The sequence below is a fragment of the Ailuropoda melanoleuca genome, chromosome 2 (assembly GCF_002007445.2).
Source record: "Ailuropoda melanoleuca isolate Jingjing chromosome 2, ASM200744v2, whole genome shotgun sequence".
Lineage (NCBI taxonomy): Eukaryota > Metazoa > Chordata > Mammalia > Carnivora > Ursidae > Ailuropoda > Ailuropoda melanoleuca.
In genome coordinates, this window is record NC_048219.1 from 181,033,836 (window position 1) to 181,060,590 (window position 26,755).

The 26,755-nt window shown below is 47.6% G+C and overlaps 1 protein-coding gene across 6 annotated transcripts in view; it reads right to left on the bottom strand.

Annotated features, from left to right (window-relative positions):
* Positions 1–920: 920 nt before the first annotated feature.
* Positions 921–26,755, bottom strand: part of NHEJ1 (non-homologous end joining factor 1) — a 78,907-nt gene continuing 53,072 nt past the window's right edge. For all 6 annotated transcript variants that reach the window (XM_034655207.1, XM_034655208.1, XM_034655206.1 and 3 more), the window contains 3 exons: positions 2,565–2,682; positions 1,865–1,983; positions 921–1,431 (listed from right to left, as the gene is read on the bottom strand). In XM_034655207.1, the coding sequence (XP_034511098.1) occupies positions 1,357–1,431; positions 1,865–1,983; positions 2,565–2,682 (312 nt within the window). In that variant the 3' untranslated portion in view covers positions 921–1,356. The remainder of the gene's footprint in view (positions 1,432–1,864; positions 1,984–2,564; positions 2,683–26,755) is intronic.

The following is a 26,755-nucleotide window of genomic DNA, read 5'->3' on the forward strand; positions in this document are numbered from 1 at the left end:
GGTAACTGTTAGCTGCTTATTACTGGGGCCTTTATTATCGCTTGGGCTGTCCTCTTCCCCATGACCTGACCTAAGGACAGAAACACCCATCCCAGACAGAGAAGGCGTGGGGATGAGGAGCCATTTGACCATCTTAAGTAAATAAACCAGGAGAGGCTCCATGGGTTCTGCCCTGACTCCTTCCTCCACCTCACGGCTCCCAGTGAACATCTGAGCCTGACTTTCCTCCCTGTCTCTCCAAAGTAACGTTTCAGATGGTCTTACCTGTCGAGGAGAACCTAGCAGAAAAGGCCAAGGGACTTTGCCAGTCCTGGTCTGCTAAACCTTGCCAGATCTGTCCAGAGAGCTGACTTTCCAACTAAGATGCTGCCCATCTCATATGAATTTTGCCTTTTTTCCTGCTAAGGCACTATTCACTGTCTAGGCCAATTCTGTGGTCCCAGAGAACTCTGTGGCCCTTCCTGCTCCCTGCTGTCCTACCTTTCCAAGTTCTTCTAGTTGCCATGGTATGGGAAGTGGCATGAAGGATGGGAGAGTAAAATCCCTTTCTCCCCCACTCCAGTGGGAAACTATCTCAGCCCTTGCGCTCGGAGCTCTTTATAATTTCAATCCCAGATTGTGGTTTAGTCTGTTGTCTATGCCTTGGAAACAGACAAAAAAACACAAAAACACCCGACATGACATTGGGCAAAGGAGAGCAGCGGCGGCGTGTGCTGTGCTGTGCCCACCATGGAGAGAGTTCTCGAGATCAAAGTTTCCAAATGGAGACTTAGCGCAGGCCACAAAGAGAGAAGCATGAGAAGAATCTGAAGGAGCAGATCGAGGGCCTAAACTTCATCTAGAGACAACAATGGGTGGGGCCCAGGAAAGTGAAAGAGGTTGGTTGTAGGTTCCACAGAAAAAGCAATCTCGAAAGCAGGGGAGTGTGAGTGCTTTTTATTCCGTGCTTAAGAGAGAAGTGGGTCTCTAGGAGCAGCTGGGACTGGCCAGGGACTCTGGAGAAAGGTGGACAAGGCCTCCTGAGTGCGTTGTGCCTTTTTGCTGACTTATCCTCTGTATGTAAAGTCCGTGGTAGGATCCTGGGTCTGGAGAACCTCCAGCAAAAGAGGGGAAGGTATGGGATTCTCAGAAGCTGGCTTCCACTCGGCTAGGGAAGGCCCATGCCAGGCGGGTGGGAGCCAAGATTCACTGGGTTAGCAGTATCCATGCCTGTCCGCGTGAACTTCTGGTATTTCAGCCGTGGGGCCTCTGACCACGTAACTCTGTGTCAGAGACACCGCACACGGGAGCTCCTCTCAGGGTGACACGAGGAAACTCTTCTCCAAGCCCGTCCTCAGCAGTCAAGACAGCGACAGGTTAACTGAAGAGCCCTCTTGGCTTCTTCGCCTTGACCTTTGACAGCTGAGGTCTCTGCATAGGGCCTGAGGTACCCTAGAAAGAAAAGGAACCCGAGTTAATAGAAGTTTTGAACAGATCCACTTAAGTTAAAAGAGAGGCCCTTCGTTGCTCCTGTGGGCCCTGGTTGGGATGAGGGGCCCACATGGGTGTTCTGAAGTCTCCATCAGGCAACGGATGTGATATAAGACTCCATGCCATGCGTCCATCCCTTCTCCCCCAGGGAACCATGTCACACACCGTCACTGGAAGTGGGATAAAGAAGAAAAGGGGTCAAGGTCCTTCACTCAGTACAGGGATGGTGGAGGGGAAATACCAAGGGAAAATGCAAAAGACCACAGCTCCGCATCTAGAAATTTGTCATCTGGCAGCCTGGTCACAAATATCCTCCAGTGTCGTTAAGACAGCATCTCAACGAGGTGACCACTCCAAGGACCGCTGGCTCGGGGGCTACCGGTGCGGGACTCACCGTGGGCTCTTTCTCGGGCACGGGGATGGATGGTGCTGAGGAGACCGGCTCTTGCGGCTGCTTCACAAGCTGGTTTTCGGTTCCTTGTGGGGAGGCACTGCTTGAGGGCTGAGGATCTCCTGAAATCAGAGAGGTCAAGGGAAGACAGTGAGAAATGCCTTCTTCTTACCCGGGAGGCGTCAGCATTTAGCAAGCATTCTGAACGGGGCCAGGGTTTAGTACTAATAATATAAAGAGACAGAAGTAGCTACAAATCCAACTTCCAGCTGACTCTCGGAAAGCCCTGGTTCTACTCTGAAGATCCCCAAGGCCCACTTTCACCAGGTAGGGCAGGAGCTTCTCTGACTCAAACAGTCCACTATTCTTCAACAGGCATTCCTACCATGTCTCAGGGGGAGAGATCAATCTTCCCCCTGGTCCTCTCACTAACTCTCCTAAGCCCTTAGACCAGTTCCAGTGCAAGTCTTGCAACGATGGAAATGTTCTGCAACTGCGCCGTCCGACTTGGTAGCCACCGTCCACATGTGGCTACTGAGCGTTTCAAGTGTGGCCACAGCAAATGAGGAGAGGTATTTTTCATTTTGTTTCATTTGTGTTTAATTTAAAAAGTCACAAGGGGCCAGAGCTACCATATTGGATGGCACGACCCTACACCGTAACTCTAACCCCTGGGAGACCAAGTACCCCCGTGGCTACTCACCAGTGCCCTGATGCTTCTCTCTCACTTGGCTCTCTTGTCTGGTGACTGCCATATACAGACTCTGTAAATTCATGACAAAGGGTCTTCCGTCACCTACACTGCATGCCTCTGGTAGCTTCTATAGGGGAGAGGAGATGCGGTCATCGATTACACTATATTGCCAGAGAAAAGGAGTTTGATGTCCTATTGGCAGAAGTGGCATCAACCCCAAAAGAATTCATATAGGAAAGTTCGATCCGACGTAGGATGTCCATATCCATACCTTGCTGGGAACAGTATAAAGGCCTCATGTGAGGTCTTCTCCTCTGAAAGGCAACTCCAAATGTATATCTTTAATTCCCCCAACACTGAGGCCTATTATGTTTTCCCATGAATACCCCTGGGGTATTCACCCAAGAGTCTCTAGGCCCTTTCTTCCAAAGGCATGACCTCTGAGAGGACTGTTTCAGGAAATCACCTTTCCTAAATTGTCCCTGAGCTGTCCAGATGACTGTTTTACTTACATTCACTTCTAAAGTTCCACACTAGAGAGAGAAAAAGGATGAAATGCAGGAAAGAGGAGAAAGAGCAAGATGGAGATGACAGACTGAGAGACAAGGCTGAAGAATGCAGCTGTGGTGTTCAGTCAGAGGAGATGGGGGCACTGAAGTGTGCAAAGCGTTGGAGGCTTCCCTGCCATTTTACACTGCTTTCCTGCCATTCATGAACCCACAAATGGGGGCGACCATTCCCCAAGAGGGGAGAAAGCTGGCTCTTGAGGGGTGAAAAAAATCTTGCTCTTTTCAAGTACGAGGCACCTACATACAGCACACTAACAGAATTTTGCTCTACCTGTGGTATTACAGTTTCCTGAGGGGGAGTGACTAGGGAAAAGTGTCTTACTTAGAAGGCTCCTGAGCGAGGTGATGACGGGGAGGAAGTTGAGAAATACCGCTATCATCACACGCTATGTACCTGTTTCCTTTGCTGTGAATGAACCGTGGATTTACATCTACAGGAAAATGCTCTGCCGAGTTCAAGTTTCATGCATTTGGCTTAAGGGACTTGAAGTGACGGCCGAAGGCAGAAGCAAGTGCAGTCAAAACGAGATGGAGTGTGGTATCCAGGGGTCCTGAACCTGGCTGCACTTCACAGTCTTGGAAAGGACCCACAATTCCTTCACCTGTGCGTGCAGATTGTCACGGTTCCCAGCCAAGCTAGCAGGTCTCAGAGGGAAGCCATGCCAGGAGCTCGCGGGGCACCAACCCAAGAACCCTGGACGGACCCACAGCTCGCATCAAGGGCGCTTGCTCTGTGCTATAAAGGCATTCATTTCTGAAAACTGGCCATGGGAGAAGGATGGAAGAGAGAACGCAGCAGAAGCAGGGAAGCGGCTGCTGAACCACAGTCAGGATTCTCTCTCCCCGAGTATGGCGGGAGCTGAAACACTTGTTGAACCCCAGGAAACGCAGCAACATTTGTACTCCAGCCCTACCTTCGTTCGGACCCTATCAGGCTTGGACTGTCACTGGAAGCCACAGATAGAGCCAGAACTCTGCTTCTGGCCAGCGATCGATCGCTGTAGGAGTAAAAGGGCCCTGAGGGGCCAACTGAAAAGGGAAGGCAAACTCTCAGGCCATACACCCCGACTCCCCTCACTCTCCTTAACTGCAGCTTCCCCAAGCCACGTTCTCTGAAAACAGAGAGTCCTGACGGCATAGAGACCAACAGCTGCTCTCCCTCCTTATCCCTTCTGTCTCCAGGACCTCCCTTCAGATTGCTCAAGAAACGTGGCCTCTCTTCGGCTCTGGCACACGTGGCTTGGTGGGCCCTGCGCTGTCTGTACAAATGGGGGAGGCAGAGTCTCAGCTGTCCCAAGACCCCCCCCTCCTGCCCCTTCCATGGAACCAGACAGACTCCAAGGTTTTTTAGGGCGATCTTTGGCCAGCTCCTGTGCTGAGTCTCAAAATGAAGTGGCAGAAACGAAAGGCTACCAAAGTCAGTGGTGTCCTGAGCCTAAGTTCAAACACAGAACCGAGGTCTCAGACCTTCCTCCATCCCTCTCTGTCTCCGAGATATCTGGTCCTGCAGTTGTTGCCAAAAGTTATCCCACCTGAGGACTCTCAGAAAAGTACTAGAAGGAGAATACTGGGGGGCGCCTGGGGGGCTCAGTTGGTTAAGCATCTGCCTTTGGCTCAGGTCGGGATCTCAGGGTCCTGGGATCGAACTCCACGTCCTGACTCCCCGCTCAGCAGAGAGTCTGGTTCTCCCTCTCCCTTTGCCCCTCCCCCGGCTCATGCTCACACACTCTCTCTCTCTAATAAATAAAATCTTTAAAAAACAAAAGAAAGAGAACATTGGTACATTTGGTGCATATTTACTATGTGCTGGACCCGGTTCTAAGAAGTGAAATGTATTAACCCATTTTGTCTTATGCCCTGCTGTTTCCCTGGCACCTGGCGTGTAGTCGGGGCTCCATAACTACTCGTAAATGAACGAACATGGTAGGCACTCATATGACCCCATTTTACTGAGGTGGTCCCAACTAGTAAACAGCGAAGCAGGATTAGAATCCAGACAGGCCAGCCTCCGGGCCGACGCATATAATGACTACCCTGTTTACTTCTCTAAACAGCAGAATGTTAGTCACAAGGGCCTTTCCCAGGATCACAACCATCTGTGCCTCCCATCACAGATCACTTGCCTCCATTCCCGTCGGCTCAGGAACAAGCTCCCTCAGGTGACAAGAAAAAAGCGAGCAGAGAATCTGGAGGTCCTACCTGAAAAACTGCCCCACCCCCCGCACCCTCAGGGGTTGAGGCCATCCCCCAATCCTAGTCCAGCCATTCCCATCATCGCTGATTCTGTGGGCATTCTCCTCACAATTTGCAAGGAAAAGGAGGTGGAGAGGCCTGAGTCTGGGAAGGAGAAACATTAGCTCCCCATGCAGGACAATGGCAGGGGCGAGCTGGGGCAGGCGCCAGAGATCAAAGGGAGCACAGCGGGGTCAGGACTAAGGAAAGCAAACAGCAGTGCCCCCTGCTGCGAGTAAGGAGGAGCCAGGAGCAAGGTGTACCAGCCGCAAAGCAAAGCGGGTCATTGCCCAAAGTGCGGAGGGGAAGAAGAGATGGGTCGGTCTACTGTGGAATGCATTCGTCTGATTAACCCAGAATCGATTCTACGAAGCAAAAAGCTATTGAGGGGCGCCTGGGTGGCTCAGTCATTAAGTGTCTGCCTTCGGCTCAGGGCGTGATCCCAGATCGAGCCCCGCATCAGGCTCCTCCGCTGGGAGCCTGCTTCTTCCTCTCCCACTCCCCCTGCTGTGTTCCCTCTCTCGCTGGCTGTCTCTCTGTCAAATAAATAAATAAAATCTTTAAAAACAAAACAAAACAAAACACAAAAAGCTATTGAGATGCTACCATGCGTCAGGCACGACAGGACAGGGGTGAGGGGAAAGAGATGCACCCTTCCCTCCTCAGAACAGGGCCGAGTTAGTCAAAGATAAATAAGTCAGAGTCCCTGCCTCAAGGAATTTATATTTAGGTGCACGGAATAGGTAGATTTAGTGTTTTTTCCAAGCGTTATGCTATCACAGAGTTATAAACAAAAGGTAATAAGAACCAGAGAAGAAGAAAGAGAGGAATTCTGATGGTCCAGCAAAAAGCCTAGGGCAGGACTGGGAGGGTGAGGGGGGTGGGGGGGGACCTACGGCCAGGCTTGCAAGGTTAGACTATGAAAGTGGGGAAGTATTTGAGGCACAAAGGTGTGAAAAGACAGGCTATGTTGATGTATCTCATGGGAAATAAGACCAGAAGTCTAAGCTCATACCCTCCAGATTGCTAAGGGCCTGGGGTTCTGAACTAACGCTATGCTCCTGGAAGTTTCCTTCTGTTTCACGATGTGGCTTTCTCTACTACACCGGTGCTTGCCAAGGCTTGTGTGGCTCCGAATGAATATTGAATCATGGGTAAGGGGTCAGAAGTATCCTCGGAGTTTGCCTTCATAGGCTTCCTGCTCCATTTCGTACTTCTTCGCTACCTGAACTGCTAGACTGTGACCCTTCAGTAGGCAAAACAGAGCTACCTTTCTCTCCTATCTCCAGTTCGCTGGGGCTTTGGCCCCTGCTGTCTGGCCGTATCAGGAGCTTTAGGAAAACCGAAGCTACAGAAATCCTATAGTGCATTTTATTCCCTCTTCTTTTCCTGCTGCAGCCCATTTCCGTTCCTAGCGCCCGAACTCCCCTCTTCAGCGGAGATGTACGTGTCTGTAACTCCCATCGCCACCGCCACCCTGAGGTCTCAAACTCACTCCCAGTGATTCCAAGGCTCCCTCCTGCTCTCTGACTCCAGCAGGATCTCCTGGAGAGATCCCAATTGTTGCTTTCCATTAGAAATTAGAGGTTGGTGGGGCACCTGGGGGGCTCGGTCGGTGAAGCCGTGAAGCGTCTGCTTTCGGTGCAGATCATGATCCCAGGGTCTGGGAATGCAGCCTGCATCGGGCTCCCTACTCAGTGGGGAAACCACTTCTCCCTCTGCCTCTGCCCCTGCTTGTGCTCTCTCAAATAAATAAATAAATAAATAATCTTAAAAAAAAAGAAAAAGAAAAAAGAAAGGAAGAAAGAAAGAAAGAAAGAAAAAAAGAGAGGTCAGATTTCCAGCCCTAACCCCGCTCCCCACCCCCTAATTCCATCCCCTCCTTTCCCTGAGGCTGTTTCAGAAAAGAAACCCTTAGAATCCTGAGTAAGGCAAGGCTGGACTCCTGATGCACTGCTCACCCTACTCTACATGGGCCCACAGCCCAGGAGACAGGTGTAGGGGACAAAAGAGAGAGAGAAACCACACAAACTGGAACTCCCCAGCATCAGCCTTGAGCAGGTCTTGGGGCTAGCACCAGCCCCAGAAGCCGGGTGCGGCCCCCAGCTGTCACAGTAGCACACCCACCAGGGCAGGGCCCCCAACACACAACTTCCTGAGGGTAGGAGTTCCTCTCCTCCCTCCTGCAACCTGGTAAACTGTGGGTAGCACTCACTAACTCCCTGCCCTGGACAGCGCAAGCCTCCCTTTAGGAAATCATGGAAATTTTCATCATTAGCTCCATGTAGGGGTAAAGGCACATTGGAAAATTCTTCTAAGGTCTCACATTACCAAAGGGTTACCAAAATAAATAGGGAGAAGAACAAGAAAAATGGTTTAGGACAAGGATTCTACAGGGAAAGACTCTAACAAAGAGAACTCCTCCCCAGCGTTCTCTCCACCCTCCATCCATTCACCCAACAAATATTTACTGACCATCTACGGTGTTCAGGATGATTGAGATGCTGGGAATATAACAGATCGAACAAGAGATTTTAAAAAAAAAGACTCTCCTGCCCTCTTGAAGTCTACATTCTAGAGAGGGGGTATCTACAACAAACATATAGCTGATTAAAACATACACTCGATCAGATGGTGACAGCACCACGGAGAAAAATAAATTGGCAAAGGCATTACGGGACAGGGGCGGGGATGTGTTACAATTCTGAATTGAGGCCAAAGAAGGCCTCACTGAGAGGGTAATTTTTTAAAGGCCCCAAACAGAAGTGAGAGAGTGATCCACGTGGCTATCTGGGTCAAGGGACCAAGATTCCCAGTTTGCCTGGGTCCCGCCCTGGCTCACACTTGTTGTTGTTTATTAATAGACGTCCCTTTCAGGCGCCTGGGTGGCTCAGCTGGTTAAGCATCTGCCTTCGGCTCAGGTCATGATGCCAGGGTCCTGGGATCGAACCCTGTGTCGGGCTCCCTGCTCAGCCAGGAGTCTGCTTCTCCCTCTCCTTCTGCTCTGCCTCTCCCCTGCAACCTATGCTCTCTCTCTCTCAAAATAAATAAACTCTTTAAAAAAAAATAGACGTCCCTTTCTCTCTTATTAGGTCCCAGTTTGCACAATCAATTAGATGGTCACCCAGTATCAGAGGACGAGCAGGGCAGGTTGGTGCATACGTGTCTGTGTGTTTATTTGAAATCATGAGTTAATGCAGTATATTTGTTTCTGTTCTGTAAGACGGGAAGCCGTTAGGGCTTATAGAGGAGTGAAATGATCTGATTTACATTTTAAAAGCATCACTTTGAATGCTGAAGGACAGGAGAAGAGGTGGGCAGATCTGCTAGAAGGCGGCTGGATGATCAGGTGGAAGGCGGTGGGAGCCTGGGCCTGGGGGGTAGCAGGGGTAGTGGCACGAGGTGACCAGATTCTGGGCGTATCTGAAGGTATGGCCAGCAGGATTTGCTGATGGAGCGTGTGTAGCATTCGAGAGGAGTCAGGGATCACTCCGCTCCAGGGCAGAAGGTAGATGTCACAGGGGGATGACCCAGAAACCTAAAATAAATCCCTAGGCCAAAGAAAACCTGAAATGACCTCTATGTCCACAACACAGACCTGGCTTTAGTAGCAAAAGGGTGAGAGGAGAAGGAAAGATGAATCCAATGCCCAGGGGAAGTATCACGGTTTAAAAAGAGAAAGCCAAAAGTGGCTCCTCAAAGAGGAAGCAGCAAGATTATCCAGGGATTACCCAAAAAAAAATTCTTAGAAGAAAAAAGAGAAGTAGAAACAAGCTTTAAGTTCTGGCTTGAGAGCCCAAAGACTTGGATTTGTACCTTGGGTCGATTTGCTAGCAGGAACACTTTGGGCAAGTTATTATACTCAATCAAGGTCTGATTCTTGACAGCGAGATGGAGGGAGGAATGGATGGACGGACAGGGGAGGAGGTGCTGAGACTAACAGGATCTATGTCAGGGTTCACGAAAAGATTAAATAAGAGAGTACAGTAAGTACCCAAGAAATGTCTGTCCCTTTCCTCTGCAAGCCACACCGAGACTCTCCTTGCCGTGGTCCAGTGCCAAGGAGGCTCAAGAAAAGCCCCGAGGCAATAGGGCATACAAAGAAACCAGGTCTGACCCAGTTATTAACCCTTCCCTGCAGCATCCCAATAATATAAAGATTGTCTGCTTGGTATATATGCTGCCTCCTGGTCTCCCCCCAAACCGCTCTGTGGCTTCTCAAAGATCTCCTTTGCTCTCCCAAAGTTCAGGACCTCCCTGAGAGGTCAAGGTCTCATTTCGATCCCCCTCACCCTCTTTCTAGCAGGGTGGGCACCATAGTGGAGAGGAAAGCTAACCTCTCCAGAGGCACAGGGAGCATAAGCAGCTTGCTCCCCAAAACACTCCAGCAGCAGTATTCCACCTAGCCCCCTGTCCAAGGATGCTTCGGCCAGGAGCTCTTTCTCACCGCCACTTGCCAGTCCCGAATGAGCCCGCAAGAGACTCCCCCATGCCATTGCCCAACGGGTACACACTCAACAAAGGCTACTGGGAAAGCAGAAAAACAGATACGTCAGCCACACAGCGAACAGACAAATGTATTTTGATACATTTAATCTCCGTGTTACTTCAGAGTCTGAGAGAAAAAAGAAACAGGTTACTAGGACACAGAAGAGAGATGGTGGTGATGTGCAGGTTTTCAGAGACAACCAGCTCCCTCCGCCTCCTCCCTCCCCTCTATTATTGCACAGCAGGTGGCTCGGATGAGCCCTTTGGAGGGAGTTTCAGGCAAGATCCGGACTCTGTCTGGTCCGTCACAGAACATCCTTCGGATTCTCTCAGCCTGCTGATTGCAAATCTTGCTGATCTGGGAGAGCACACGGTACCCTAAGCGCACAAGGCGCACTGTCCTTGAAGACGGCACGTGAAGACCAGACAGCCGAGGCTGCTCCCGTGTTTGGTCTGGTTTAGCTTTGTTTGGGTCTGGGCCATGCCAGGCCTACCCTGACCATGCTGGCCACCGCTGCTGACCCGGCGCTGGTCTCCCCGCCGCCCCTGGCTCCCGAGCCCCCGCCCGCTCAGCACCAGGCTCTGTGAAAGGAGGAGCCACAGATGGGCCTGAACTTAACCTTATGTTTGGGAGCCTGCAAATCCATTCCGGTCCACTTTGCCCCTCCCCACGTTAAAACAAGTTGGGGGACCAGCTGCACACATCCGTGCGTATATTCAGGAATCTGGGTATGCAATCTAGTCCGGTCGCTACATCACTCTCTTTGCGGCTGGCCCTTCTAATGGGATAATTTGCTGCCTCTCTCTCTCTCTCTCTCTCTTACTCATGGCGCCAGAAATGCAATGGAGATAAGATATGTGCACAGTTTAGGGGCGACTGGGTGGCGCAGTCGTTAAGTGTCTGCCTCCGGCTCAGGGCGTGATCCCAGCGTTCTGGGATCGAGCCCCACATCGGGCTTCTCTGCTGGGAGCCTGCTTCTTCCTCTCCCACTCCCCCTGCTTGTGTTCCTTCTCTCGCTGGCTGTCTCTCTCTGTCAAAATAAATAAATAAAATCTTAAAAAAAAAAAAGATATGTGCACAGTTTAAACCAGTTTGAGATAAACTCCAGTCCAACTTATATTATTCAGATTTTTCTGGTTCCTCTTGAGCCCCAGCCACCTCCCTGAGCTGTACAGTCAGAAGAGACGAGAGATGGGATGAGAGACTATAAAAGAGATGTCCAAACAGATGGCATGGGGGTGCCTGGGTGGCTCAGTTGGTTAAGCATCTGCCTTTGGCTCAAGTCATCAAATCGAGCCCCATGTCGGGCTCCCTGCTCAGCGGGGAGCCTGCTTCTCCCTCTCCCCACTGCTCATGCTCTCTCTCTCTAATAAAAAAAAAACTTCAGACAGTCTGAATACTATCAGTAAGATTAACGTTTTGGGATGCTTTCAGCGTATTAGGTACTGGGCTAAGCATCTGATTGCATTATCTCGATTAATCTCCACAGTAGCCCTATCAGCTAGGCACTAAGCACATTCTCATTTTATATATGAGAAAACGAAGGCTCAGAGAGGGTAAGTGCCTAAACCAAGGCCACAGCTAGAAAGTGACAGGATGTCGACGTAGAAGGCCTAGGAGGCCGAGCTCCGGAACATACCCTTGCTCCACTGTGATACAGTACTTCTTAGAGTCACCCAGGGAGACAGTCATTCCTCCCTTCCGCCCCTGCCTCCCACCTCCCCGGAAGGAGGCTGCTGGTCCCCATTCCGAGGCCTTGTACTAGAAGCTAGCCCTCACCTGCTTCTTAAATCCCCAAATAGCCCAAGAGGCTGAGAGAGGGAAAAGACAAAAGGCCCTCCTGAGAAGGAAAGCCTCACTCAAGCCCTGGAGGGTCCTCTGATGGTCCTAGAAAATCAGCAAAAGGAGTCTCTGGTACAGGGAGGCTCTAGACTCTGAATCTCCTTTTAAAATAAGTACAGCCCCTCAAAGTCATAGCAGGAAGGCCCCTCAGCTCTGCCCCAAAAGAAAAATAATGGTAAAGGGAGTGGAAGTGGAGGTGGGGGCAGGGGCCGCTCTGCTCATAAGAGCCCTTTGTGGTGGCTGCCTCTGAAAGGGGGTTTTGCTAGACAAGGTGGAACTTCTCAAGGTGACAAGCAAATGGTACAGCCTAAGCTGTGACCCTTTGCTTGCTCCATAGCCACCCCTCCCCTTTGCCGGCCGAGCCTAAACTGTCCCCGAAGCCCCACCCAGCCCCAGCACAAACCAGGGCTTTCTAGTCTGGAGAGCGCCTAACAAGCAGCAAAGGGGCTGGGGGACCAAAGTGGTTTCCTGGGGGGGAGGAATCCTCGGAGCCCCTCAGAAACTGTAGCAACGGCTCCCACTCCTGCCCCAAGAACAAACAGCTCCTGTCAGCTCTGGCTCCGGGAGGGGCTCCGGCCAGCCTGTTTGGGAGACGAGCAGTCTGAACGATGGTCAAGCACCTCTCTGGAGTTCAGCCGCCTGGCCAGCCTCTTCCCAAATGCGGATGAAACCGTGTGGTAAGAATCAGAAAGAAAAAGCGTTAGGTTTAATAACAACAAAAATCACAACTATGAGGCAGGCACCTGGTTCTGAAAGTTCTGGATCCCTGCCCTGTGCCATGAGCACCATTCAGGAGTGCAAATTTCATTTTTTTTTCCCATTTCATTTGTTTTCCTGTTTGAGGGCTGGAGAGAGGACAGTCAGCTGGGTCTGCAGGGCACAGAGGTGATTTAGAGGATCTGCTGGTATTCTCCGTAGGACTTCTACCACTAAAGGGATTCTCTTTCACTCCAGATTACACGCTTGACAGCTGGGAACACAACCCACGGTGGCTGTCATCTCATGGGCCCCCCGCCCACTGCCTACTCCCTGTAGGGTGACACAGTGTCCTGTCCACCCTGCGAAATCGTACTCTGTAGGGTGATACGCTGCCTCCCCGTACACACCCATGTACACACACACACACTCGTGATAAGGGCCTGATCGTCATGACCTTAGCTAGGTAAAGACTGAATAGGACACAAGTCACAAGGGAAAAGACTGATCAACCGGACTCCACTAAAATTAGGAGCCTCGCTGTTCATCAACAGACACCACTAAGAGCAACAGAGCAAGTCACAGAATGCCGGCAATGCACATGACCAAGAGAGGACTCGCGTCCAGACCAGACGAAGAGTATATGAAAAACTCTCAAAAATCAACATGAAAAAGACAGATCTCCCAAGAGAGAATGGACAAAAGGCCTGGTGAAATCTGAATGACCAACAATTACATGAAAAAGTACAGAAGCTCATTAGTCACTGGGGAGGTTAAAACCACAATAGGGCACTGCTACGTTATTACGAGGACGGCCAAAAGGGAAGGGGCAGATAACGCGAGTGCTGCCAAGGATGTGGCACAACAGCAACTCCTGGGTGCTTCTTGTGTTCACAAGTCCAAACTGACACACAGCCACTTTGGAAAACCGTTCGGCAGTATCTACGAAATCCAAACGTGTGTATAACGAGGAAGCAACCCTTCCAATTCTATGTATATGCCCAATGCAAATGAGTAAATACATTGTGGTACAATCTTACAATGAACTATTATCCAGAAATGAGAATTAACAAAGTGCTGGGCACTACCACAAGGATCAACTTCGTGAACGCTTTGTTGAGGGAAAGATGTCACACCCAAAGGAGTATGTACCATAGAATTCCATTTATACGAAGTTCAAAACAGGCCAAAATAATCTATCACATTAGAAGTCAGGATGGTGGTTATCCTTTTGAGGTGGTGTGTACTGAGTGCTGGAAACTCTCTAGTTCCTGAATGGGTACTGATTATATGGCCATGTGCACTTTGTAATAATTCTTTGAGCTATACGCTTATGATATGGACACTTTTCTGTATATATCTTACACTTCAAGTTAAGACATTTATTAATAAAAGATAAACCACCATGAAAAGCCATTTGGCAGTTCCTCAAAAAGTTAAGTGTAAAGTTACTATATGACCTAGCAATTACACTGCTAGGTCTACCCCAGAGAGAACTGAAAACATATGTTCATACAAAAACTTATGCACGCATGCTCATAGCAACATTATTCGTAATAACCCCAAAGTGGAAATTACACAAGTGCCCGTCAGCTGATGAACGGGTAAACACAATACGCTAGACCCACATAATGGCATATTATTCTGCCACAAAAAGGAATGAAGTTCTGATACTTGCTTCAGAGGACAGGATAATGCTAAGTGAAAGAAGCCAGACATGAAAGACCACATCTTATATAATTCCATTTGTATAAAATATTCAGAATAGGCAAATCCACACGGAGACAAAGTAGATGAGTGAGTTCCAAGGGCTGGGGGAGGGGTAGGAGGAAATAAGGAATGACGGCGGATCAGTACAGGGGTTCTTTTTTTCAGGGTAATGAAAAGGTTCTGGAATTAGAATAGCAGCTATAGCTGCACAACCTTGTGAATATCGTAAACCCAGTGAATTGCACACTTCTGGTAAATGTTATGGTAGACGAATTATAACTCCATTTTTTAAAAGGATTTTTAAAAAAGATGAAGTTTCTGCTCTCCCTCTATCTGCTTCCCATTCTCCACTCTGTTTTCTCTCTAAGGAATAGACTCTCAGGCTCCCATTAGGCCTGGACAACATTCAAAGGACATTAACAGTCAGTGTGGCAGATTCCTGCCCAGTGACTGAGTGACTGGAGTTAGCATAGAACGGGGTTTGAGCATGGGCTTGAGTCACAGGGGCCTGGCTCTGAAAATAAGGATGAAAATAATTTACATTTTCATTTTATTATCTGAGTTAAGTGACTTAATCTCTCTCTCTGTCTCTCTTTTTTTTAAGACTTTATTTATTTATTAGAGAAAGAGTGAGAGAGAGAGAGAATCTAAAGGAAATCCATGCTGAGTGCAGAGCCCAACTGAGGGCTCAATCCCACAACCAAGAGATCGTGACCTGAGCCGAAACCAAGAGTCGGACACTCAACTGACTGAGCCACTCAGGGGCCCCGTGACTTAATCTCTTTGAGCCTCCATTTTCTATTAAACAAGTAAAAATAATTCCTATCATGAGGGTTGTTGGGAGAAGTGTTAAATGAGACCATGTGTGTAACATATTAATCCCGTTCCCTTGAGCGTTCCAAGCAATCTCTGCTCCTTGAAGACGACCAGAAGCACTGTAATTCGGCTCAACGTATGGGCTCTGGAGTCAAAATGCTTCTGCTCAAATCCCAAATGCATCACTTTATCTTGCTAAGCCATTGTTTCTCCAATGGCACACCGGGAATAATAACACTGCCTGCATCCCAGAGTTACCATGAGCATAAGATAGTACGCGAGAGGTGCTCGCTGTGCTGCCCAGCACGTAGAAAGCGCTCAATAAATACGAACTGTTATGATTCATTCAATCATTCGACGACTGTTGACTACACAATACAGCATGCCATGTCCTGAGGATACGATGGAGGCCACTGCCTTCAAGAAGCTCATAGTCTGGTGGGGGAGTCAGACGCATAAACAAATAATTGTTCTTCGTGGCCAGCCACACAGTGATGCCTTTGATTCCCAGTCAATAGCACTAGGTCCAAGGCATTATAAAACAAAGCTGGATATGTAAGGAACGGTATGGGGGGGGGGGCCGTGGTGAACACGCTAACCACGAATCAACAGTAGACCCTCCTTTTTTCCTATAAATAGCCTCCAAGAATCTAGAGACATAGGCAAGCTGACTTCCTCCACGGTATGACTTCTAGCCGGCCAGGGGTTTAAGGGCATCTCCTAGATATCTATCCCCTGCTGTCTTCAAAGCTGGTCCCTTCTCCTCTTTCAGATCTCAGTTTAAATGCCACTTCTTCAGCACCTCCTGCCCCCCCTGCCCCAACCATATCATCTAAAGTATTTGCCCTTAGAGAAGTCTATGCTTTCCCCTCAAAACAATTACAATAATTTCCAACTGTTTATTTGTTTATTCATTTTCTATCTCCTCGCCCAGGCTGTGAGTTCCTAGAGTTCAGGTTCATTCTGCAAATATTTACCAAGTGTCTACTATGTGCCAGGCTCTGAGGTATGTGTGGGGCACTCAGTCTGCGGGCATAGACATGGCCTCGTGGAGCCTACAGTCTATATTCATGCAGAGCTTTGGGGTGGAAGTTGATCCCAATCCTGGCTGAGGACCTTCTTTTGGCGAGCCCAGTTAGATATGGGTCCTGGACTGCCAATCTCTCACCAAGTCCAAAAAGCAAGAGGCTGGAACTCTGGGGACTTCTTAGTTCTTCCTTTTACAGTCCTAGATTCCCACAACCCGGCAGAGTTTAAGTTAGGGCACACAGCACAACCTCAGAGCCATTTCTGGCTCTTTTTTTTATAAAGCTATTCATATCAGCTCATAAGAGCAAAGACTACTGGTATCAGGCAAAAGATGTATTGACTGGGGGAGGGGGTGGGATTGGAGGTAGGGGTGGGGAGACAAGAGTCTCCCTAAGTCCTGCAGAGAAGGAATAAGTAGACTTGGAGAGTGTGAGCCCTGAGCACCTTTCAAATTCAATGCCCTGGGATTTTCAGATGACAGCTTCCCACAGTCTGAGCTTCTCTATCATTGAGCCTGGCTTCATCCCAAAGGCCATTCCCTGCGAAAGCCAGCCTGAGGTCTAGGGATGCTGAATTAGACTTTAGTAAATATATTCTGCTGCAAGTTGTCTGGGAATAGGTAAAGGGAACACTGTTTTCCAGGACTGGGCCTGGGAGATAATAAGATTCAAAGGATTGTTGAAAAAGCTGCTTTAAATTCTTTATTAAATAAACAAGGGAGTGTACACACACACACACACACACACACACACACACACACACGGAATAAATCCTTGCTTAATAGCAGGAGATAATTCCCGAAAGCAGGATCAAGGGGAAAAAATCTCAAGCCACAGAAACAAATACATTTATTCACTTACGTGGCACCTTCTCTGAGCCAGATTATTCTAGGTCCAAAGAAATAAATGAATGATTGCGGGTTCAGCGAAATATGTTCAGTTCTATGATACAGGTCTATGCCCAGTCTGCCCTGAGAGAACAGCAGAAAAGCAGGCAGGATTTTTCGTCTTTGTCAGGGATGTCCCATATCTTGCCCCTAAATTCTCTGCTCTTAACCCACGCTGGAGGCAAATAGAAGCAATGCCTTGGTGTGGGTCTGGAGGGTAGGGCCAGGGAAAAGACGGGTCTGTTCATTCAGAACAGCATATTGAGTTGAAAACAGGAGGGAAATCTACAGGAACCAGCCAACTAACAGCCCCCAGCCCAAATCCCTGCTGCAGGATCTCTCAGAATTAGTGGCATGACCGCAGGAAAGCTAGCAACGAGAAACAGCATCAGGTAGGGAATGAGAGTTTGTGGCAAAGTCTGTGTGATATTGTCCCAGGAAAAGGAGATTCTCTGAAAACTTCTGCACTCAAATTCCTAACTCAGCCCCAGGTTAGAAGACTGTATGTCCTCAGCATTAACCTCCCCTGCCCCTCTTTGAGCAGATAGTGAGTATCATGTGGTTTTCCGGACACAAAGACTGCATATCCTAGATGGATACGCTGAGCCCATCTATGACAGATAGAACATGAAACCTATAGTTTGGAGAAAATGCATGTGGAAATAGTGGCTCTCTCAGGATCCATGATCCTGGCAAGAGGAAGAGGAGAATTGTTTTGTTTTGTTTTGTTTGCTCAGCATTAAAGTTTTACTATTGTTCCAATTACAAATTGCGTTTCCTTGCCCTACTAACATGATGCCACTTAAACCATCAGTAGATCTCTTTCTGGATTCATAATGTTCTATCTACATTCTACTGGTTTCTTTGAAGATCAACAGCACATTTTAAAAAAAAAAAACTATTTTTAAGTAATGTCTACACCCGACATGGGGCTTGAACTCACAACCCAGAGATTAAGAGTTGCATGCTCTACCAACTGAGCCAGCCAGGTACCCCCACAGCACCTATTTCCTAGCTAGATGGTACTATATGACTATGGAAGACAACTGTTCTCTGTATCAAATACAAAGGACTTCAAAGTAAATTAAGGTGGCTAGCTCAGGTAAGCACCCTTCGTTGGAAGTGTGTCCTGTTCACCCATAGTGCTCCACAAAAAGGGCAAGATGAGGGGGCCAGTTCTGTACCTCGTGACCCACATCCCCTGGACTCAGCTAATGAGACCAAGGGTGGACACCTGACCCAAGAGAACTCAATCCCTAGACCAATCAGATTCTCTCCATCAGGTATGTGACCCAAAAGCACACTGCGTGGATTCTTAGCCTGTTTTGCATGCCATGGACTCCTACACAGTCAAGTGAAGGCTGAGGACTCTTCTCAAATACATACAATAAAACATAAAAGATTACAAAGAAAACCAATTAATTAAAATGCTGTTATTCCAATAGTTTTTTACATGAGTGATATAATCATATATATGCTTCTTTATTAATACATTAAACTATGAGATCTAGTAGTGGGTCTAATAACTCATAATTTCAAACAGCAATGAACATAAACGATATTTCATGATCTCTGCAGCCACTATGGAATGATCTAAAAATACCTGTGATTTCTATTGGTGACAAACATCATAGACGCCGCTAATGGGTTTTGCTTTATTTATAATAGAAGGAAATGCCAAATTTCAGATATAGGTTACTGAAGATAAGGTTGCAATTCCCCTCCTCCAATTCATGAAACCCTGAATTCTTTTTTTTTTTTTAAAAGATTTATTTATTTGAGAGAGAGAGAGAGAGCATGAGCTGGGGGAGAGACAAAGGGAGAGGGACAGGCAGAGACTCCAAGCTGAACAGGGAGCCCAAGGCAAGGCTTGATCCCAGGACCCTGAGATTATGACCTGAACTGAGGGCAGACACTTGACCGACTGAGCCACCCAGTGCCCTGAAACCCTGAATTCTAAGCATGGATGCTCAAGGGGACCATGGACCCCAGGGTAAAAAACTGCTGTAGGGACTTTCACCGGATAACTGTGGATCCTTAGTTAGAAAAGCACACAGAGCTAGTCAGAGTGAACAACAAGGCAAGCCAAAGCCACGTGCCAGTCAATAGTATATAGGAGCAGAAGCAAACTGGCCAGCAGGTCGGCTAGAGGGCCATAAAGGAGCGATCTTGAGATACCAAAATAAGACACCATTTTTCCAGTCCCTGTGGGCATGGTTAAGTGTCCTAAAATTAGGTACCGAGAGATCTCCCTGTGCCTCTTCAGTAAATTTCCTTTTTACTTAACTGCCAAGATAATATTTATTTATTTAATTTTATTTAACTCCAATTAATTAACATATAGTGTATTATTAGTTTCAGAGGTAGAGTTCAGTGATTCCTCAGTGGCATATGCCGAGACAATATTTAAATAAGCTTACTGAGAGTTTATAATATTCTATGTATGTTTGTGTATATTAATATTCCACTGGATTACAAATTCCTTAATAGTGGAGACAATGTACAACCTTAATTCTGGCGCGCCCTGGCTTCTGTGAGCCTGCTGCGGAGGACACTAGTCACGTCCAGAGGCTCCCGGGAAGAAGGAAAGTGGCTTGTCCTCTGCCTCCATGGCCAACCCCGGCAGGCAGACCCGGGCAGTCCTTCTCTAGATATTTGGCCGGTAGGAGCCAGATGAAATGTAGCAGGATGAAAAATCAATGAAGAATCCCCGTACTACCTGAATCATCATCGATCTTTAGGTTTGGGGAGGGCGAGGGCAAGAGGAAGATATAAATGGCCCAAAGAAGAAACCAAAGCTGTCAGAGGACCTCTTGGGAAATGCATCTTAAATAGATATCCCATTTGACTGAGGGCAGGGATAAACCGTGTCCTGAACAGCTTTCCTGTTACAAAAGTAACACGGTGAATGCCTAAACTCCACTAGACGGATATAGGCCTGGGGCTGCTTCTGTGGAGAAGGGAATAGAATGACCCTCTAGGCTTCTCCAGCTGCTCTTCCCACTGTTCTTAACCCACTGAGGGTAAACAGGAAAGGAGACGCAAGGGCAAAGGAACTGAATATGGCTGTTAATTGCTTAAAAACGCGGTGGTTGGTGGGTACACGGTGTTTGTTTTCTTACCCTTTATACCTTAGATACGTCATCTATTTTCTTTCCTAGGTACCAAATATTTTATAGTGGACCTATTTTAAAAGACTCAGTGAAAACCAGATGAAATCAAACATCCCAGTGAAAACGTGAAAATTATTTCACACCACATCTGCAGTGACTACCAGAGTCTGAGAACCTGAGTCCGTTGAGGGACATGCTCTGCAGACTTGAACCAGGGCTTGGCCCCTCTGGACTCCAAGTTTAAGGAAAGGCAAGGATTCCAAGGAGCCTGAGGTTCTAGGGAAAAAAAAAGAAAATTCTGGATACACAGTCACTTTCCAGAAAGACAAGAAGCCTGGCAGGTTGTGGGTTAGGAAGCTGAAGTGCTACAAGCTCAACTGCTAGGCCCCAGGTACCTGCCACCCGTTTAACTCAAAGTACTCATGCACAGCAGGGCACCTGCTAAAGCCACGCTGGGCTGGGGTGGCCGTGGAGGGCCGTGGCCTCAAAGTGTCCAGTACCTAGGAAAAACTGAGCAGGGCCTGAGAGGAAGGTGGAGGGCAGGGAGACAAAAGTGGGGTTTTTTGTTGTTGTTGTTGTTTTAAAGATTTATTTATTTATTTATTTGACACAGAGAGAGAGAGAGAGAACACTCACGCACAAGTAGGGAGAGGGGCAGGCAGAGGGAGAGGGAGAAGCAGGCTCCCCGCTGAGCAGGGAGCCTGATGCATAACTCGATCACAGGACCCTGGGATCATGACCTGAGCCAAAGGCAGGCACCTAACCGACTGAGCCACCTAGGCACCCCAAAAGTGAGGGTTAAAAGATAGACTTCAAGTCAGAGTTCGACTCAGAACAGGAGTGTGGTCGCCACACTATGGGGGGAGCAGAGGGTGGGTGGCGGGAGATGGGGTCTGGACAAGGAGAGGAGCAGGCATCTGTGGGGAGACAAGACAGGTCTGATGGGGAGGAAATTGTCCTAAATGGATGTGATCAGGCCTGAGGCTAAAAGCTGCTTCCTGAGACTTCAGTCCCTCGGCTCAGGACTTCTCCACTCCTTGTCCTCTGTCCTGGCTACAATCCACATACTCTAAGATCATTTCTAGGTATAGTACATCTCATGCTCTTTTGGATCCAGGTTTCACTGAGGAGGACAGGATGCCCTGGTTACCTAATTTAGCGCTTCCTACTAATATACTCCTCACTTCCTTGCAGGAAGCCATAGCCTTGTGGGTTTAAGATTCCCCGTGAGTTTGCTAAATCCCTATCTTCAGGCTCAGCTAGGAGGCGAGGACAGGCAGCCCTGACACCAGGCTGACCCTAGGGAACAGAAGAGCTACTCCAGGGTTCATCTCCAGGTGAGGGGATGAAGGAAGGACCAAACTTAGGCTCTGGTTACAGGGCATCTTGAACACCTGCTGATAATAAAACACTATCTGTCAAGGCTTTGGCCCTCCAACCCACCAAAACAGAGGAAGAGGGTGGGAGAGGAATTCTATTCCCTCTGATTCCCACCCCAGGGAGTAACAGCCCCCACCCCAATTCCACCCCGAAGGCCACTAGCCAGAACAGAAGGGCACCTGAGGGAGACTCTAAAGGAAAGACTGACCAAGAACCGAGGGACTACATTGGCCCCTTCCTACAAAGGGAAGGTGGGTAGTGGACACGGGAGAAAGGCGAAAGAGACACTTGGCCCAGTCCGCTATCATCCATTTCCACTTCTATTGTGTCTAACTACCTAAGCGGTTTCTGTAAGATTTGTGGAAAAATAGAGCAGAGAAGGGCAAGGAAATAAAAGCCAACCATGATAAAAAGAGACCACGCAGCACAGAGACGTCTAGCCCAAGAGGCCAGGTCTCCAGGCTTTGAGAAGCATACCTTTCACTGAGAGACATGAATATTAAAGGAGCTCACTGTAGTTCTTAGCACATGGGTACAATGCTTTATACCTAATGGTCACTTCATAGCTGGCCCCCATGCAGCTCATTCCCCACACAGTCGAAACCTTAGTGTATGCAGACCCCTTAGCTTCTGCCTGCTTCCTGTGCCCAGGCCTGATCTGGTTCAGGAAGAGCCTCAGACGACAGCAATGAGAGCCAACAGTGAACAGGGGTAGCACCATCGATAGCAGGAATGAGCTTCTCAATCAAATTCTTAGTAACCTGGGATCTAGTTCAGAGAGGAGGGATATGGGCACTATGATAAATGCAATCAGAGGGGCGCCTGGGTGGCGCAGTCAGTTAAGCATCCGACTCTTGGTTTCCGTTCAGGCCCTGATCTCAGGGTCATAAGATCGAGCCCTGCGTCAGGCTCCATGCGCAGCAGGGAGTTTGCTTGAGATTCTCTCTCCCTCTCCCTCTGCCCTTCCACCCCTGGTCTCAAATATATAAAGAAATCTTTTTTAAAAAATTTAAAAAGATAAAAAATTAAATAAATGCAATCAGAAAGGCAGCCCGGTCAGAAAAGTGTGAAAGGAGCTAAGGGGCAGGTTTCAAAGAAATAGGATGGGAAGTAAGAAACTTTGCTCAACGTTCGCTGAGGTCATAAAGAGCACTGAAGGCAGAAAAACAGAGAAATCCTGGGAGAAGCAATGAATGTATCGGTTAGACTACATTTGGGTTGTGACCAGGAAGAGAAGCTTCGAGAAGCTGACAAAAAGTTAGAGGCTCAGTAAATCAAAATTTAGATTGGGGGGAGAGAAGTGGAGACTCGCTTACTCAGGGGCTGCTGGGTGCAAAGCATTCTGCCTCATCCAGAAACACTTCCTAAAACTGGATCCCGGAGCCCAGAAATCAAGGAATCAAACTGAGAGAGGGACATTTGGGGAGAAAACATGGAGCTCTAAGATTTCTTTCTAAATCATTCAGGGCGGGAGGAAAGCGAGAGGACCAACTTCCTGCTATTTTGGTCTTCTTCTGCTTCTACTGTTTTTTTTTTTACCTCTTCAAACTTTTTATTGTATAAAGTTGGTAGAATTTTGCATGACTGCTCCCCCAGACGGGGTGGGGGGGCACCTCACAAGGTAGAAGAGTTGGTAATGAGCCGAGAAAGATTCTGTGAATATAAAGTGCTGGAAAGATGAAATTACTACTCATTGGACTCAACCTGTCAGTCATCTGTGTCTGTGATGACTCCTAAAACTAGATGCGCATTAATTCAACAGATATGCACTGGGGCCCACTGTGTTTCAGGTACTGTTCTTGGCTACAAAAATGAACAAAACATAAAATAATTCCTGCCCTGTGGCACTTCTATTTAATGGTGGAAGATCACTAATATAAAATAGTATGTTAAAGACTGTTGTGTGCTACGGGGGGGAGAAAAGAAGAGTAGGATAAGGAATTGGGAGTGTAGGGATGGAGGGATGGACTGCCATTTTATTTATTTTTTTATTTTTATTTTTTTTAAAGATTTTATTTATTTGACAGAGATAGAGACAGCCAGTGAGAGAGGGAACACAAGCAAGGGGAGTGGGAGAGGAAGAAGCAGGCTCATAGCAGAGGAGCCTGATGTGGGGCTCGATCCCACAACGCCAGGATCACGCCCTGAGCCCAAGGCAGACGCTTAACCACTGTGCCACCCAGGTGCCCCTGGACTGCCATTTTAAATAGGGTGGTCAGGGATGGGCTTTAACAAGATGACATCTGAGCAAAAATTTGAAGGACCCGAGAGATTCAGCTCACAGGTATCTGAGGGACAAGTGTTGGAAACAGAGGGAACAGCTAGTGCAAAGGCTTAAGGCAGGAGTGTGCATAGTGTACTGAAAGAATAATAAGATGATCAATGTGTCTAGATGAAGTCAGGGAGTAAGAGATTGTAGGAGAGGTCAGAGAAGTTATGGGGGTCAGCTAATACAGGACCTTATCAGCCATTGTGAGGACTGCTTTTACTTGAAGTGACATGGGAACCCTTTGCAGGGTTTGGAGCAAAGAAGTGGCTGACTTAGAACTTTAAAGGATCAGTCCAGCTTCCAAGTTGAGAACACACTGTAGGAGAGTGGGGTGGAAGTCCAGAGACCAGTTAGGAGTCTATAAGTCATCTGAGCAAAGATTGAATGTGGCTCAGCTCAAGATGAAAGAAGCAATAGAAGAGCCTGTATCTATTTTGAAAGAAAAGCCAACAGAATTTCTTGATGGACTGGATGAGAGAAAGATTAAGGGTTAATTAAACATGACTCCACGATTTTTAACTCAAACCAGTGGAAGGACAGAGTTGCCATCAACTGAGAAGGGAAGGTTATAGGAGGAACATGCTTGGCATAGGTGTGCTGAGAGAGAGGGAAATCAGGAGTTCAATTTGAATGTGTTGAGTTTGAGCTGTCTATCAGATTTTCCACTGGAAATGTAGAATAAGCAGCTGGAGACATTAAGTCCAGGATTTGGGAAGATCTGTGCTGGAGACAGAAGCATAAAAATGGTATTTAAAGCCATGAGTTTAAATGTAATCACCAACAGAGGGAAGGTAGGTAGAGAACAGAAAAGGACCAAGGACGGAGCCTTGGATGTAGTGCAGAAAAAAGCAAAACATCCAAGGAGATTGTGAAGAAGAAATAGAGAACAAAAATAGAAAAATAAGGCCAGTAAAGTGCACATCTCTGGAAGCCAAATGAAGAAAGCATGTCAAGAAGGATTGGCTGACCAACTGTATGAAAGGTTGCTTGTAGACCAAATAAGACGAGAACCAAGAACTACTGGATTTTGCAGTGAGAAAGTCAACCTTGACCTTTCCAAGAACAACTTCAGTAGATAAGGAGTCAAAACCCCACTGAAGTGGTTACAAGAGAGAACAGGAAGAGAGGGATTGAACACAATGAAAATAGACAACTCTTGTAAAGAGTTTTGTAGCAAAGCAGGCAAAGAAGCAGTCTAGTAACTGGTGGGCAAAGTGGGGTATCAAGAGGAGGATTTTTTTTTTAATTGGAGAGAGAGAGTAAGTGAGCACACAGAGACAGAGGGAGAAGCAGACTCCCCACTGAGCAGGGAGCCCAATGTGGGGCTCGATCCCAGGACCCTTAGATCATGACCTGAGCCGTAGGCAGACGCTTAACAGACTGAGCCACCCAGGTGCCCCAAGAGAAGGATTTTTGAGATGGGAAAAATAACAGCACAGCTGTGTGCTAATATGATGAGCTTATAGAAAGCAAAAAGTTAGAGAGAGGACAATTACTGGAACAATTTCCTTGATAGGTGACATGGAATCTAATGCACAAATGGAAGAAGAGCCTTTAGACAGGCAGATGGCAGATTTTCTCTACGAACAGGTAGAAAGACAGTGTATGAGGGTATATATGTTAGCAGTGAGTAGAAGCGGTGCTGTAAATCTGTTAAAGTTCACTTCTGATGACTCTTTTTTTTTTTTTATCAGCAAAATACGAAGCAGGGTCAAAGTGGCTCAAGGAAAGAGAAGAAGATTTGAAATGATGGGAGAATGAATGGGTCAGGGAACTAGAATGTGATTGCCTGGCAGTATTAAGGATACATTTGAGGTTCATGGTCAAGAATTTATTTATTCTCTTTTTTTTTTTTTTTTTTTTTTNTTTTTTTTTTTGAGAGAGAGAGAAAGACAGAGAAAAGGGGCAGGGGGTAGAGGAAGAGGGAGAGAGAGAATCTTAAGCAGGCTCCACACCCAGCATGGAATCTGATGGGGGGGCTTGATCTCACAACCCTGAGATCATAACCCGAGCCAAAATCAAGAGTCAGACGCCAAGAATTTAAATTGAAACTAGTCAGCGTGGTTGTTATGAGTTTGTTTTTTTGTTTGTTTGTTTGTTTTTCTGAACTGACCATGTTTGACTATATATGGAAGAGGCTGAAAAGTTGTTTAACTATAACTGAAAAGTTTGTTTAACTATAAACAAAATATGGGCAAGAGGGTCAAGAACACATGCAAGGAAGTGATTCTAATGACTGACCACAGAAGCTGAGTGAAGAAGGGAAGCAGGACATCAAAGGACCCAGGACAATGAAAAGGAGGGTAATATCAATGGACTGGAGGTCCCTGTGGGATTAAAGGAAGGTTGAGGCAGAGGGAGAGAGTTGGAAGAACAAGAGGAAAAAGTGGTTGGAAAGTAAGACGCATAAAACTGAGATGATGGAGTAGTTGCCATTATCAGCCATGACAAGGCCTAGACTTGTACACTCAAGGGCAGAGTTTCTAAGCAGCAGCCACTTTGGGCTAGACGAATCTTGGTCACGGAGGGTGGGGGGAGGGGGGCATTCTGCCTGCTAAAGGGTGTTGAGCAGTGTCCCTGGATGCTACCCGCTACTATTAGATGCCAGCAGTGCCTCTCAAGGTATGACAACCAAACACATCTCCAGACATTGCCAAATGCTCCCTCTGAGCCAAACCTCTCCTTGTTGAGGAGCATTGCTCTAGAGGATGACCACAGAAATCAGTGCGTGAGATAGAGCAGAAGTCAAGACCATTAGCGAAGACTGGAGAAAGTGGCGGTGAGTCAGGAGCTAAAGTCCTCAAGAAACAAATGGGAATGACTCAGTCACTGCTCTACAACAATAAAGAATACTGGAGGATATAATCTGACGAGAGAGCCCAAACCGGGCTTCTTAGGGAAGAGGAAGGAGAATGGTCAGAAAGCAGCAATTAGAAGCACAGAGGACACATATCCCACCGCCACACTCGGTGGTAAGAAGACCAGAAGAGAAGAAACAGCCCCCAGATGAGTAGGCTGCAGAAAAAGAAGTGTGCTCCATGAAAGCCAGGTTTGTGAGCAAGAAAGAGAAAGGAGTGCTCAGAGAAGAGACTAAAGATAAAGGAAATTTTGCTGCTGATACACTATTAATTTCAGAAAGCACAATGGCAGGGTTCAGGAACTGGGCGGG